Here is a 14,233-nt window from a genome sequence, read left to right as displayed (position 1 = left end):
AAAGTTAGCTGGGCTTATTCCGAGAAACGACAGCTTTTAGCAAACCACATGCTAGAGTTTCAGGCTTCTTAGGTTCTGATGGCATGACTTTAATATCATTAATATTGAACTACACTGTCTGCAAAAGGTTCCCTCTTAATATTTTGACTAAAACACAATATTGTTCTCCCTATATGTTGTTCAGCATAGAAAGACCTATCTTCTACTATAAAGCCCTATACATCCCTTTTTAAAAAACCATTTACAAAAATTCAAAAGCATTTTGTGAAATGCCTATTTGTTGGGGTCAGGTAGGGAGATACTATTCGGGACATTGTTAAATTATATCAAGGTTTTCATCAAGCCAAAGAGCTATATTTTCATCCCCAAATACCATTATTCTTTTTGGCACTAATATGACAGACAATAAAACAGAGATCAGAAGTTATATTTTGTTAATCAGCCTTCAATAAGGTCTGCCACAACAAAATAAATGTATCAGTGTCATTCCAAATATGAATTCAATGCATATTTCCAAAAATATCAAGAGCCAAACCAAAAGCATTTAGATAAAATACTTCTAATTCAAACATGGTTTCAACAATAACTTTCCTCACTAAACCTCACTTTTTCTCTCTCAATCAGTCTCTCCCTGCCTGAAACCTATTAGCAAACTTCATAAAGAAGAAAAAAACAAGTTTGTATTTTCTTTAGATTTATATGGTACACTTTAAACAAAAAGAAATTTGTTGAAACAGTTATACTGACACACTGCTAAAACTTACTTCCTAGGTCTCCCCTTTTCTCTCTAATACATCCTCACAATTTCAGTGTTATATAAAAATTCTCTGTCTATTGAGGACTTGCGAACTTTTTACATTTTCAACCAGACAAGTTCATCCATCCATACTCACACACATGATAAAGGGGGACATAAGTAAGTGGAATAGAGGAAGGATAGGACGAAAGAAAGAAAAGAACCAAGTCTCAAAGGGGAAGGCACACAAACCTCACTTAATGGTCCTCACTGCATCTAATTCTATAGAAGTTGCTGTATAATTCTCTTTCATACTGACCCGAAAACAAAAAGCTCTTAAGGCAACCCCTCTTTAATGACTATTTTATCACCTATTATGTATGAAATCTACAATTAAATCTGCAAAAAAAAAGTTTGTACATTTTTGTCATTAATATTTGCATGTAAAGTTTTTCGACTCAGAGCCAGGAGATTAAAAAGACGAACCAACTTAGAGGTCAGATAAATTTCCAAACCATTTTATGCCATCTGATGTACAGTCTACAGCTATTTTCTCATGCCACAATACTCCCAGAAGTACCAAAAGCAGTTTGCTCCAGCAAAGGGCCGAGAACATCTTTAGATTAATAATTTAATTAGGGCATATATTTTCATGGATCTGAATCCATTCATCAAGTAGACTGTACTGCACAAAATCTATATAACAAAAAGAGAAAAATTTGTATCCATTCATTATCAACAATTAATACAGTACAGGTTTCAAAGGATGAGCATGTTTCTAAGTACTGTATATGTATAAGAATTAGAGCTCCAAACTAGAATATTAACAGAGTATCACATTGGGGAGGATGTAAAGATACAGGGAAAAAGTGTGCCAGGAAAAGACTGAAGATGGCAAATATCCAGGAAAACATCAGCAACATGAGGACAAACTTTGCACTTACTAATAAACTTGTTTTGCATAGTTTCCAGCAGAGCTTGGTGAGCATCTTCATTTTGCAAAGCACATGAACATTCTCTGGCCAGTAAGGTCCGCACAAGGTGCTCTCCACAACCTATGGAAAACAGATCAGCAAGCATAGCTAACATAAATATGCACAGTTAACAATGAAAATCTTCATAACTAAGGGCTTTTTCATTGTTTTTTTCCTTCTGCAAATCCTAGCCCCCAAAATTCATAGAGGTGGACTTCATAAAGCAGTAAAATAATACAGAAGAAAAACAAAAAGAACATTTTGTCTTCCAGGATTATTCTCTGCAGTATAGTGATGGGCTATTTCAAATACAAACAATGGAAGTCATTTTCAAGCAAATGTCTGCATATTCAAACCTTAAGTGCAAAAACATAACTCCTTCACAATCCTTCTCTCATTTCTATCCAGCCAAACTTTAAATTAGACCACTTTTTTGGAAAATGGTAATTAGACCACTTTTTTGGAAAACGGATTAATAAGTACAGTCGAGCCTCCATATCGGTGCTATTTTGGTTCCAGATCCCCTTGAGGATACCAAAAAATGTGGGCCCTTAAGTCCCACTAGTGTCACTGAACATCATTTGCATGTGGCCAAGCCCTCCCTCCAGTCCATCTGCCTTGGTCCAGGCCTTGGAGGTAGAGAGGAACTGCTGGACCTCTTACCCTTTCCCTCCACCACTCCCTTCTCCTTCTGTGTCATGTCTTTTTAGATTGTAAGCCCGAGGGCAGGGAACCGTCTAACTAAAAAGATTGCATGTACAGCGCTGTGTAAATTTACAGCGTTTCATAAATAAAGGTTAATAATTTGTTTTATTTATATAATAATAATAATAATAATAATAATAATAATAATAATAATAATAAAGTGGCCACATCAGCACAGCTGCATGCATGTGCTGCCATTGACAATAATGAGGCAGGGCTATCTGCAGATTCTCCAATCCGCATATGGCTAGCCTGGCAACACTGAGGGCTGACTATAAGACCAACAACTTACTTAATCAAGGTGAAATCCAGTGATGTCCCCCTATCAGCAGAACATAATCAGTCAGTGAAAAGGATTCCCTCCCTCCTTCAGCCCAACGTATGCACCATCAAAATCTACTCATTCTCAAGAAGAAATGGTGCCTCAACAGAGTGATACACTGCACTGAGAACATGATCACCCACAACAAATTTTTACGCAGTTTTCTGCAAAAAAAAATGTTGGGGCACTGTGCAAAAACATTTTTTCAAAATCAAAGGGTTTTTTAAAGAAGAAATTTCTGGCAAGGAAGTCTTGAAATGCAAAAAACAAAAACAAAACAAAAAACAACCACTGAGAAATATGCAAATAAATTCTAATAACCTCACCCACTTTTTAAAATTATTTGAAACTGTTGTTCTTATATACAAGAATGAAAAAAGTGAAGTATTTTATTTGCTGAAGCAATAGCGTTAATTATTGGATATGGGGCAAGATTGTGGTACTCTGATGCTACCTGCCTGGTTATGCACAGGTGCTTAACACACTGTCAGTTAACTAAGGTTTATACTTGGCCACATTCAGTTTTTTAAAGGATTAGGTTACCCTAGAACTGTGGCTTAATAAAAAGTGTCGTATCTCTGCTCCCCCCCCCCCTTTTTTTTTTAAAAAGGCAACTCACACTTAGTCATTAGTAGGAAATATTTTCATATTTTCCCTATTTGTCAATTTAATATACTTTATCGCCATTCTATATTGTGGCTTTTGGTCCAAAGATCTCCCCTTAATCACATCACTCCCAATACAAGGAAGCAAACGTTGTCAACATGAATGCTGGCAGTTACCCATTGCTCCCACAGTTCACCCTAGCTCACTGTCTTGGAGCTATCTGGAGGTAGCCACTTGGAGCTAAGGTAAGCCTGTTTTTCAAAGGAGATGCCACAAAGTCATGATCCCTTGATTGTTAAGTTTAGTCTGCTTCACACTACAAACACTTTAACTGCCATGTTTCCATCCTGAGGGTTTCTAGTTTAGTCAGAGGCATCAGAGGAGCTCACTGGCCAAGGATTGTAAGTGTCCCTCCCTACACTGACAATCATTGGATTCCATAGCATGGAATCATGGCAGTCAAAGTGGGATCATAGTGCTATAATTGTGTAATGTGAAAGAGACTTTTATAGATTCAGCAGTAAAAAGTGTGCCAGCTGAGATGCATCCAAGGCTTTCACCTCCAAATTTCTTGGCAGACTTTAGGGCACTGGCAAACAGAGCTAGGCGGTAAGGATACACCCTCTGACTTTACCAGCAGCCAGCTGATGGATGGGAAAGTATTTATGTTGATCATTTTCTCTTTTTAAATATAAATTCAATGATAAATGTAAGAAGTACTTTGAATAAGCACTGTGTGCAGGGGAGATCTGTGAGAGAAAAGTCAGGGTGGAGAGAAAAACAAGGTTGGTGAAAGGAGACAAAGGTTTTCTAATCCAGGCAAAACTGCTGTTAGAGGCTGAACAAGTTCCAAGATGAAGGGGGAGAGATAAAGAGACCAATGAGAAGGAAAGAGTTTGCATGGGAAGCAAAGGAGACAGAGCCCACCAGTATAGAGGTAATGATGCCTAATCATGATGTCTACAGCATCATGCCATCTCATCTGCAAGAATCTCATGTCAGCGAGCAATAAACATCACAATTACTGTTTGAATTCTGGCTACACAGCTGAAGAAGTTTATCTTTTGGTGAAAAAGAAAAGAAAACTACCTATGTGTAGTCAAAAAAGATTTTCCAGACATCCCCTTTTGGCAACAGCCTCCTCCGTGCCCCCCTTCAAATGGCCAAAATCTAGTTGCTAGGTCCAGCTACAATAGTCAATGAATCACTGGTTTTTATGTAAGAGGCTGACTAACCGTTGAGCAACGGATTCAATGAATCCACACTAGCAAGGACTAATCATGGAATTGAGGCTAGTGGTAATATCATCACTTTATAGCTTGCCTTTGTTTATAGGTGTTCAGGGCCACTAACAAACTAAATAAGAACACACAGTAAAAATAAGAAATATCTGGTAAGTAAAAATATCTGCTGCAATGCAATAAAAACAATATAAGTAAACAGCAGCAAAATGTCACAAAGAAGGTCAAAGGCGACTAGGGAAATGAAGTCCAAGGGGATACTATTTTTTATTTATTTATTTTATTTATTTATGGAGCGATTTAGAAGGATAACGGAACCATTTACAAAGTTTTAACTTTATTTTTAACTAGTATGTATTCTAAAACAGTAATGAATAGTGAAGTTCAGTTTAAGTTAGTCCATTCATAAACTGTGCCTCGACAAAAGGTGGGTAATAATAATGCAGTAAAATTACTTGAGCACTGTATGTCACATTGACAGTTTTAAAAATAAACCATTCTTGCTTTAGTTTTCAATATAACTTATTATGACACTAAACAAACATACAATAAATTGTATCTTTATTTTAACAGGCTTATGAGAATTGAAGGATTTTCGAAGCTGCCTTGAGTTCCGGTTTTTGAGGGATGAAGATGATGATGCACAGGTGGGCAACAGGTGGCCTTCCATCCCTTGACAGCAGCTATGCTACTTATGGTTGATGACAGTTCCAGTTTAACAATATCTGGAGAACCTCCCATTCAATGCATCTGGAATCCTGCTTTAAGATGAAAAAGCTTGATTCACCAAAAGACACAGAAAAACCCCAAGTCTGAAATTTTAAGGCCTCAAGTCTCCTAAGGACTCAACTCCTAAGAACTGAACTTGTATACATACAAATAATTTTAAGCTGCATTTTCTTGATTACATTTCATTTACATTAACTGTCCCTTAAAGAAACCTGGTTGCAAATGGCATCTAAAAACAAAGTTTGTACTCAGACGCTCTGAATGAGGTAGGAAGTTAATTTTAATACCAGTTATTGAAATGGACATGTATATTGATTCAAATCAAGTAATCACTTTTCTCTCCTCAGTAAGGCAGCTCCAGGCTGCCCTTCCCCTTTCTGACAACATGGCAACCAGGCCATTGTAACATCACAGACCCTATATTACATCATAAGTAGTTAACCAACAACATAGACAAGGTGAGGAACACAGAAGTCAGAAGAAAGGCTGATAGACTAGAAGAGGACAGCAATGAGAATGAGAGCACATGACCCTCAGAAAGTAAGTCACACAACAGGTACTGAAAGGGTGGAGAACCACTATCAGTTTCATTCCAGTTGTGGTCAGGGCAGAAGGCAAAAGGGTGGGACCAAAACTTCTAGTATGTTTTGAAAGCTTGTAGCTTACAGCTCAGTCTTTTGTAATGGATGAAAACCACCAAATGATAATACTGTACAGGAATTCCCAGCAGCTTGATTGAGACCAAAAGAGGGCTGGATTTGATCCCAGGACTTGAAGCTATTGTCCCTGGCTTACAGCATGTTCTGCACTAGACATTAAATAAAAGGCAAAACTAATTTTCAATGACAACAGCAGACAATGGATACCAGTGAACTATGACATGTGTAAATGTGTTTCTTTCAAGTTAAGTACTTGCTACATAGAGCAAAATAGACTTAGTTATTTTTAGTATAATTCTAGATAGTATTTAGATGATGAACCTCTACGAAGAATTTTTTTAAATGGTTATGAATTATTTTTTCACTTGTAGAGACAATAAAGCTAAAGTTAAGAAGCAGGCAAAGAACTGTGTTTGTGGTGGCATATTAAAGAATAGTACATTCATTGCAATGTAAACCTGTCAGCATTTGTGTGCACTGTGGCACTCAAAACCTACATTACAATCAATCTGTTAAGTTTTAAGCTCTGTCTTGGGTCCAATGGTATTTAATCACTCTCCTCTCCTCAGTAAGGCACCTCCAGGCTGCCCTTCCTCTTTCTGACAACATGGCAACCAGGCCATTGTAACATCACAAACCCTATATTACATCATAAGTAGTTAACCAACAACATAGACAAGGTGAGGAACACAGAAGTCAGAAGAAAGGCTGGTAGACTAGAAGAGGACAGCAATGAGAATGAGAGCACATGACCCTCAGAAAGTAAGTCACACAACAGTTACTGAAAGGGTGGGGAACCACCCTAACAAAAACTAAACTATGCCCCCTTGTATCCCCTTTCAAAATTTATCAGAAAGATACATCAGCTCCCATTTCTGTTCTCATTGACTAGTTGCTTCACAAATCTCATGGGTGTCAGCAGTATAGCTGTTTTGTGCAAATCTAAGGGTGCCATCCCTTGCAGTCTGGCTGCAGGAGAAACAGTTATTGTTGAATGACTTCCTTCCTAGGTAATAAGTTGGGAAGCCAGCTGACAGACCAATATAATTGTCTGTGAGCTATGGAGCTGTGATTCTGTGATCTTTATGAAGAACCCGGTAGCATACAAATAAGCTGGAATCAGCCCAGAAAACCACTATCCTGTTGAAGTAGATAGATAAAGCTCACTGAATATCTAGTACAAGAAGAACTCATTCATCTTCTGATTAAGATGGAAATAAAGTAAGGAGTACTAGGTCTCAATTAAAATAAAAGCAAAAAATTATTTTGGGAAGAGAGCTGGAATCCAAGTATAGGGTAATGTGATTATACACATACAGTAACCTATACATGAAACCGCTGGGATAGGTTGTCCAGAATTTTAGGGTTCATAGTCACTTGTATGCTGGCAATATTCAATCATATCTCCCCTCTCCATCCAACTGAAAAGAAGCTCTTTGGTCAATGTGAGGTAACCCACCATCTGTCCGTGAACATGTGAAAAGCATCCTTTGACAGAGGCCATTCATGCTGAAGAACACAATTATGGCTGAGAGAATCCGCTAGCACATTCTCTTAGCCTGCCAAATGCACCAACCACAGGATGAACATGTTTCTTGGTGCAACAGTCCCATGGAGTCATAGTCAGATCAAGCAGCAGTGCTGAAGGAGTGTGTACTCGCTTATTTATATAGCAAATGACAGTGGTGTTGTCTGATATCACTTGCATCACTTTCTCTGTCAACTTACTCTTGAATGCTTGGAAAGCTTTTATGACTGCAAGACGTTCTAAGCCACTGATGTGAAGCACTGACTCTTTGGGGGACCAATGACCTCATACAGATACATTGTCACAGTGGGCTCTCTAGCCAATCAGAAACATATCTGCCATCGTCATGCACAATAAGGCAAAGTGCCAGAAAGAAAGTTTCACCCCCAGAGAAGAGACTGACATGTCTGCTGAGGTACTGTCAGTCCCATCACGGATTGGTCAGACTGAAAGGGGTCAACATTTTTGAGAAATCAGATTTGGAGAGGGCGAAATCTCCAGCTAGCTAGGTAAGTTAGAGCTGTGGTGGCAGCCATAAGACCCAGGAAGGTTCTGGGGGGTAACTACAATACACTAAGGTTACTGAAGATAAACTTTGCCTGCATGAGAGTCCAATGTTGATTCAATGAAGATGACGACTCTTGTTGGCTCCAGAATTGATCTCTTTGGATTGACACCAAGATCCTGGTCTTGAAGAAGAGAGTGAAATGAATGTCTCAGAAAAGCCTGCTCTGGGACGATGACACCAGATCATTCGGGTATAGATCTGTGTTCCTCGAGTCCTGGGGGAAAAGATCACCACTGTCATGTACTTGGTGAATTCTCTCGGGGCGGTAGAGAGACCAAAAAAGAGACTACAGTGGTACCTCGGGATACGAAATACCCAGGTTACGAAATTTTCGGGATACGAAAAAATACCATAGGGAATCATTGTTCCGGGTTACGAATGTTTTTTCGGGTTACGAAAAAACTTTTGGTGCTTTTTTCGGCTTTTTCGCACGGAATCGCGGCTTTTCCCCATTAGCGCCTATGGCAATTCGGCTTACGAAGGCTTTTCGGGTTACGAAAGCGGCCGCGGAACGAATTAAATTCGTAACCCGAGGCACCACTGTATTATATGGATATAAGTTCTTGCCGATCATGAACATGAGGTTCATGAACTCCCACTGTTGTTCCAGAGATTTATGGATGAAAACCTATCTCCTTTGCATAGGAATGATAGGATGGAATGTAGCATCACCATCTTGAATTTGCATGGCATGATGTATAGGTTGATGTCATAGAGGCCCAGAACTGAGCAAAAGCCACTGTTACTTTTCAGAACTGTGAAGTACTTTGAGAAATAACTGGATCTCTTGCAGTAATGCAGAAGTCTCTCTATAGTACCCTTCTGTAGCAAGGCAGTGATCTCTTCTAATAGGGCTCTGGATAAAGGGGTACAATGAAATGATCACTTAGTGAAACACTTGGGAATGTTATAGCATAGCCCAGATGAACTATGCTTGGCACCCAGGAATTCTGGCAAGGGATGGGTTGCATCTCACGCCATTGGCAGAATGTTTTTGCCAGTAGTCTCAAAAATTTGATCAGGAGGGCTTTAAACTGAGTTTTTTGGGGAGGGAGACAGAATTCTGGAAGGCAAAAAGGCTGGAGAAAATAGTCAAACTGTCATAGAGGGAAGAAGGCAAACAGTGCAAAGACCCAACAGTGGGAGGCAAAAAAATTGCACAGGCAGTAAGTAAAGGGGACACATGGTCTTCGATGTCTCTACACTATTGCACACAGCATGGGAAATAAGCAAGATGAACTTGAATTCCTAGCACAACAAAGCAAATATGATATAATAAGCATTACTCAAACCTGGTGGGATGAGTCTCATGACTGGAATGTAGAAATAGAGGGGTATAACCTTTTCAAGAGAAATAGGCCAAACACGAAAGGAGAAGGAATAGCATTATATATCAGGGACATTTACACCAGCGAAGAGATCCAGGACATCAATCCTGGAAGCCAGGTGGAGAGCATCTGACTAAAAATTAAAGGGGTGGGAAATAACAGGGATGTTGTTGTGGGTGTCTACTACAAACCTCCAAGTCAGGCGGAGGAATTGGACGATGCCTTTTTAGAACAGATCACCACACACTCAGAAAGGAGAGATGTAGTAGTGATAGGTGACTTCAACTATCCTGATATTTGCTGGAATTCAAATTCAGCAAAATCCTCAAGGTCTAGCAAATTCCTCACTTGCTTTGAAGACAATTTCATTATCCAAAAGGCGGAAGAAGCAACAAGGGGGTCAGCTATTTTAGATCTGATCCTAACCAGTAGGGATGACCTAGTTAATGGGGTGCAAGGGTGGGATCCTTAGTTGAAAGTGGCCATGTTCTCCTGGAGTTTGTTATACAGTGGAAAGGAGAAGCCAGGCATAGTCAGACACACATTCTAGACTTTAGGAAAGCTGACTTCAATAAACTAAGGGAAATACTGGGGGTGATCCCATGGTCAGGAATACTAAAAGAGAAGGAAGTTGGATAGGAGTTTCTCAAAGGGAGATACTGAGGGCACAATCTCAAACTGTTCCAATGAGGAGGAAAAATGGGAAGTGTCTCAAGAAACCAAGTTGGATGGCTAAAGAACTTTCAACTGAACTAGGTTTTAAACAGGAGATGTTTTTCCAGGATTCAATTTGACCCTGTTTTTCCTCATCTAGTCCATTACTGACCCAAGACAATTGTTCACAGGGGAGATGCCTTCCTTAGTCACTGCAACAGTCCAAGACGTGGAGACATTTGGGTGTCGTCAGCATACTGATAACACCTCGCCTCATGTCTCCAGATGATCTCGCCCAGCAGCTTCATGTAAAAATTAAATAGCATGGGAGACAGAATGGCACCCTGAGGATGCCAGATTTTAGCTGTCTTTTAGAAGAGTAACTGTCTCCCAGTGTCACCATCTGCAATCTGCCCGAGAGACAGGAATGGAAACACTGGAGCACAAGTGCCCCTGATTCACAATTCCTTCAAGGTTCCAGAAGGATAACATGGTTGATGGTATTGAAGTCTGCTGAGAGGTTCAAGAGCACCAACAGGGCCACACTTCCCCTGTCGATACCCAGAAGGAAATCATCAACTAAGCTGACCATGGCAGTCTCAACCCCGTATCCCGTCCTGAAGCTGGTTTGAAATGGATCTAGATAATCGGTTTCCTCCAAGAATGCTTGGAGCTGAAAGGCAATAGCTCTCTCAATCACTTGCCCAAGAATAGAAGAAGGGAAACTGGCCTGTAGTTATTTCTGTTCAAGGGGTCAAGGGAGGGTTTTTTCAATAGTGGTTTAATCATAGCTTCTTTCAAGCTAGCTGTAAAGTTACCTTCCTTGAAGGATGCATTAATTATAAATTGGAGCAACACCTTTACTGCATCACCTCCCTGGACAGCCAGCCATGAGGGATAAGAATCGAGGGAGCAAGTTGTCTTTTTCATGCTACCAAGAAGGTTGTCTACTTCATCGGTACTCAGATTCAAGTTGATCCAGTTTAACATTGTCCACAGAGGTGCTGGACACCTCTCTTATCGTCTCTGCAATAATGCCCACATCCAAGTCGGCTCTTATCTGACAGATTTTATCTGTGAATTAGTCATTAAATGTGTCACAGAAGGCTTTAGTTGGTTCCCATAAAGGGTTCAGGGTGGGAGGCATCTCAGTTAAGTCTTTAACCATCCTGAATCTCTGCTATTGCCACTGCATAGGAATCAAGAAAATCCCTATGGTGTATCTTGTTAGATAAAAGTAGTCTTTCGGCAGCAGCATTCTAGTAATTGCGCAGCCCACTTCATTTTCCAAAGGCTGTTGAGGCTGGAGACACTGCTAGAAAAGTTGTACATGCTGATGAGGAGCAGCATCAGAAGCTGGAGGCACAAGAGATGAAACAACCAAGGAAGAAGTTGATCATGGTAGAACCCTCAGAGCGGAGTACACTGACAGTGTCAACATCAAAACCAAAAGAGAGACCAAAAGCAGAGAAGGAAGTGGCCTCAAAAATGTGGCTATTGTTTTTGGTAGAGGTGACAATGGACAATATTGAGGAGACACAGACGAGGATGGCACAGGTTGGAGATGAGATGATGGAGCAAGCAGCGTCTTGGGAGAATCTGACAGGAGACACTCCCAAAGGGAAAAAAATGAGACCAACTTTGATAACATTGATAAGGCAACTTTCAGTATGATATATACTCCCTATGATAGAGTATACCATGTTTTGCTTTGCTTTATTGTTATCTGCTGCTGAATTGACTGTCGCATCTGTAGTTTTATTACTTCATGCATTCTGTGATCATTTAGCATTATTCAGTTTTGTCTTTTTTATTTTAATTTGCTGTAAATTGCTTTAAAAACTATTTGAAGAGTATGGTATAATATATGTTTAAAGTATATTTACAAAACCGCATGGATGATCTCATATTTCCCACACAGATTGAACAGTAGTTGAGGAGGGTTTCACTTTTAATTCCTCTTCCCCTGCTTCAACCACTCTGGCAACCAATCCTGTATAACTGTATTTCACTGAAAGAAAAAAACATCCTGAGATCTGTTTGTATATCTCCAGCATAATATGTAGCTCTGCCATCATACTGCATTGCTCATTATATTTTGAGTTCTTGCAAAAGGTAGGCAACACTTCTACAGACACAGCATGTGTACTACGGCCATCTTCATAATTTATTATTTAGCCAGGAAATATTTTACAGGGCACACAATTATTCTGATCTAGCATTCTGGTATTTTGAAAAAAATGTTAAAAGATGAAAACTTCAAGTGTTGCCAGTGTAACTCACTCTTTATCAGTATACACATGACCTTATTACTGTAAGTATTCCTTTTCATTTGTCACAAAGCCCAGCAGCTACACAACAGTCTCCTCTAAGCAGATTTCTGAAGTTTAAAGTAACCACAACAAGAGTCTTAAAAAAGCCTCAGCATAGGATAAAGTAAAACATTACTTATTATTCAAGTCCTGCATCTCAGAGTCATCTATCAATGGAACCAAGATGGCATAGCAAAGAACTTCTGTAAAGCATGGGGTTTCAGAGCAGTGTGTCACAGAATCTGTTTTTCTGCTTCTTTTGATGGGCTTTCCTTTCAAGTCAGGAAATTGGAAGCAGGTGCGTCAGAGGGCATCCACATTCATACACCACACTGAAAAACACGCGTTTTCAATTTTAAAACATGAAAGCAACTCCTATTGAATGGAGGAGAAATGAAAATCCAGTCCTCTTTCTGCAAGCCATATGCAAAAGGCTATGGGGGAGAAAGTCAGGCAGCACTTTGCTACAATAGCAAAGCTGCTCAGGGATCTAAACAGAAAATGTGTACACTCGCATTACAAATGTTGTCCACTACACAACACTACAAACACTACAGCTTTGATCTTTTTTCCCAAAGTGATACTAACCAGGCTTTCAAAACCCTTTGTAGCAACTATTCTAAAAAGCACTTTTCATCTTCTCCTTTTAAGCCACAGTAGTATGTTACGATAGTTGATGTTTTTTTTTAAATCAACACATACATATCCAATATAATACTCCACATAATTTAGTATGTCGAGGAATTAAAACTGCTGAAACCAAAGTAAACATGAGCTCAGTAGTACAGATACACTGACTGCTAATTTGCTTGTTTTGTTGTTGTTGTTGCTGTGTGCCTTCAAGTTATTTCTGACTTGTGGCAACCCTAAAGTGACCCTATCTTTCTAGGCAAGATTTGTTCAGGGAGGTACCTGAGAATTAGTTAACTATATAGAAAACAGAAACACAACCTGTAATCCGGAAGAACTTCCATTATAGTTTGCTGAAAGGCAATTAAAATCAATTAAAATCACACAAGATTTTTTTTTAAAGTCTCCTAACTGAAAAGGATGATTTAGATCAGGGTGGGAAACTGTACGACCCTTCAGATATTGTTGAACTGCAACTCCCAACTGCCTTACCCAGGAAAGCCAATGATGAGGATAGTGGGAGCTGCAATCCAAAAAGACCTGCAAGGCCACAAGTTGCCCACTCCTGGTTTAAATCCTCAACTGTTCTTTACTCAATTGACAAAGCTCAGTTTAATCTTCGTTATTGAAGAAACACAAAGGGAAAAGACAGGGCAATGTCCTAAGGAGTTTAAACTCCAAAGTTCAATGGTAAGAATAGACCACAGGGAAAGGAGAAGTATTAAGGATGGATGTGAGGAGAAGTAGTTATGCAAACCTGGATTTTGTTGTGGTTGTGTTGGAGGCAAATAATGCTAGGTATCAGTGATCCCACAGCCAAATTGAAGACCTGGTACACTCGTCCCCCGGGTTACGAAATTAATTCGTTCCGCCGCCATTTTCGTAACCCGGAAGTCTTTCGCAAGCCGAATTGCCATAGGCGCTAATGGGGAAAAGCCGCGATTCCGTGCAAAATGGCGCCGAAAAGCACCAAAACTTTTTTCGCAAGCCGGAAAAACCTTCGTAACCCGGAATTATTTTGTATTTTTTTTTTCGTAACCCGGAAATTTCGTAACGCGGCGCATTCGTATCCCGGGGTAAGAGTGTACCACAAACATCTAGAAAAGGTAAAGGTTTTAGCATAGTTTTTGCGTATCTCTTGTCTCACTTTTCAAAAAAGGAAATGGTGTGCCCTCAGGAAGACAAAAATATGTGAAAAGAAAAATCCTTTGTTAACTCTACCTTTCAGACATAACACATCC

The 14,233-nt window shown here is 39.6% G+C and overlaps 1 protein-coding gene across 5 annotated transcripts in view; it reads right to left on the bottom strand.

The window, feature by feature from the left end:
- Positions 1-14,233, bottom strand: part of TASP1 (taspase 1) — an 82,035-nt gene that overhangs the window by 26,631 nt on the left and 41,171 nt on the right. For all 5 annotated transcript variants that reach the window (XM_042467170.1, XM_042467180.1, XM_042467208.1 and 2 more), the window contains one exon: positions 1,681-1,791. In XM_042467170.1, the coding sequence (XP_042323104.1) occupies positions 1,681-1,791 (111 nt within the window). The remainder of the gene's footprint in view (positions 1-1,680; positions 1,792-14,233) is intronic.

Source organism: Sceloporus undulatus, chromosome 1 (genome assembly GCF_019175285.1).
Source record: "Sceloporus undulatus isolate JIND9_A2432 ecotype Alabama chromosome 1, SceUnd_v1.1, whole genome shotgun sequence".
Taxonomy (NCBI): domain Eukaryota; kingdom Metazoa; phylum Chordata; class Lepidosauria; order Squamata; family Phrynosomatidae; genus Sceloporus; species Sceloporus undulatus.
The sequence above is the reverse complement of the archived record's forward strand: the minus strand, read 5'-3'. Positions and strand labels throughout refer to the sequence as shown.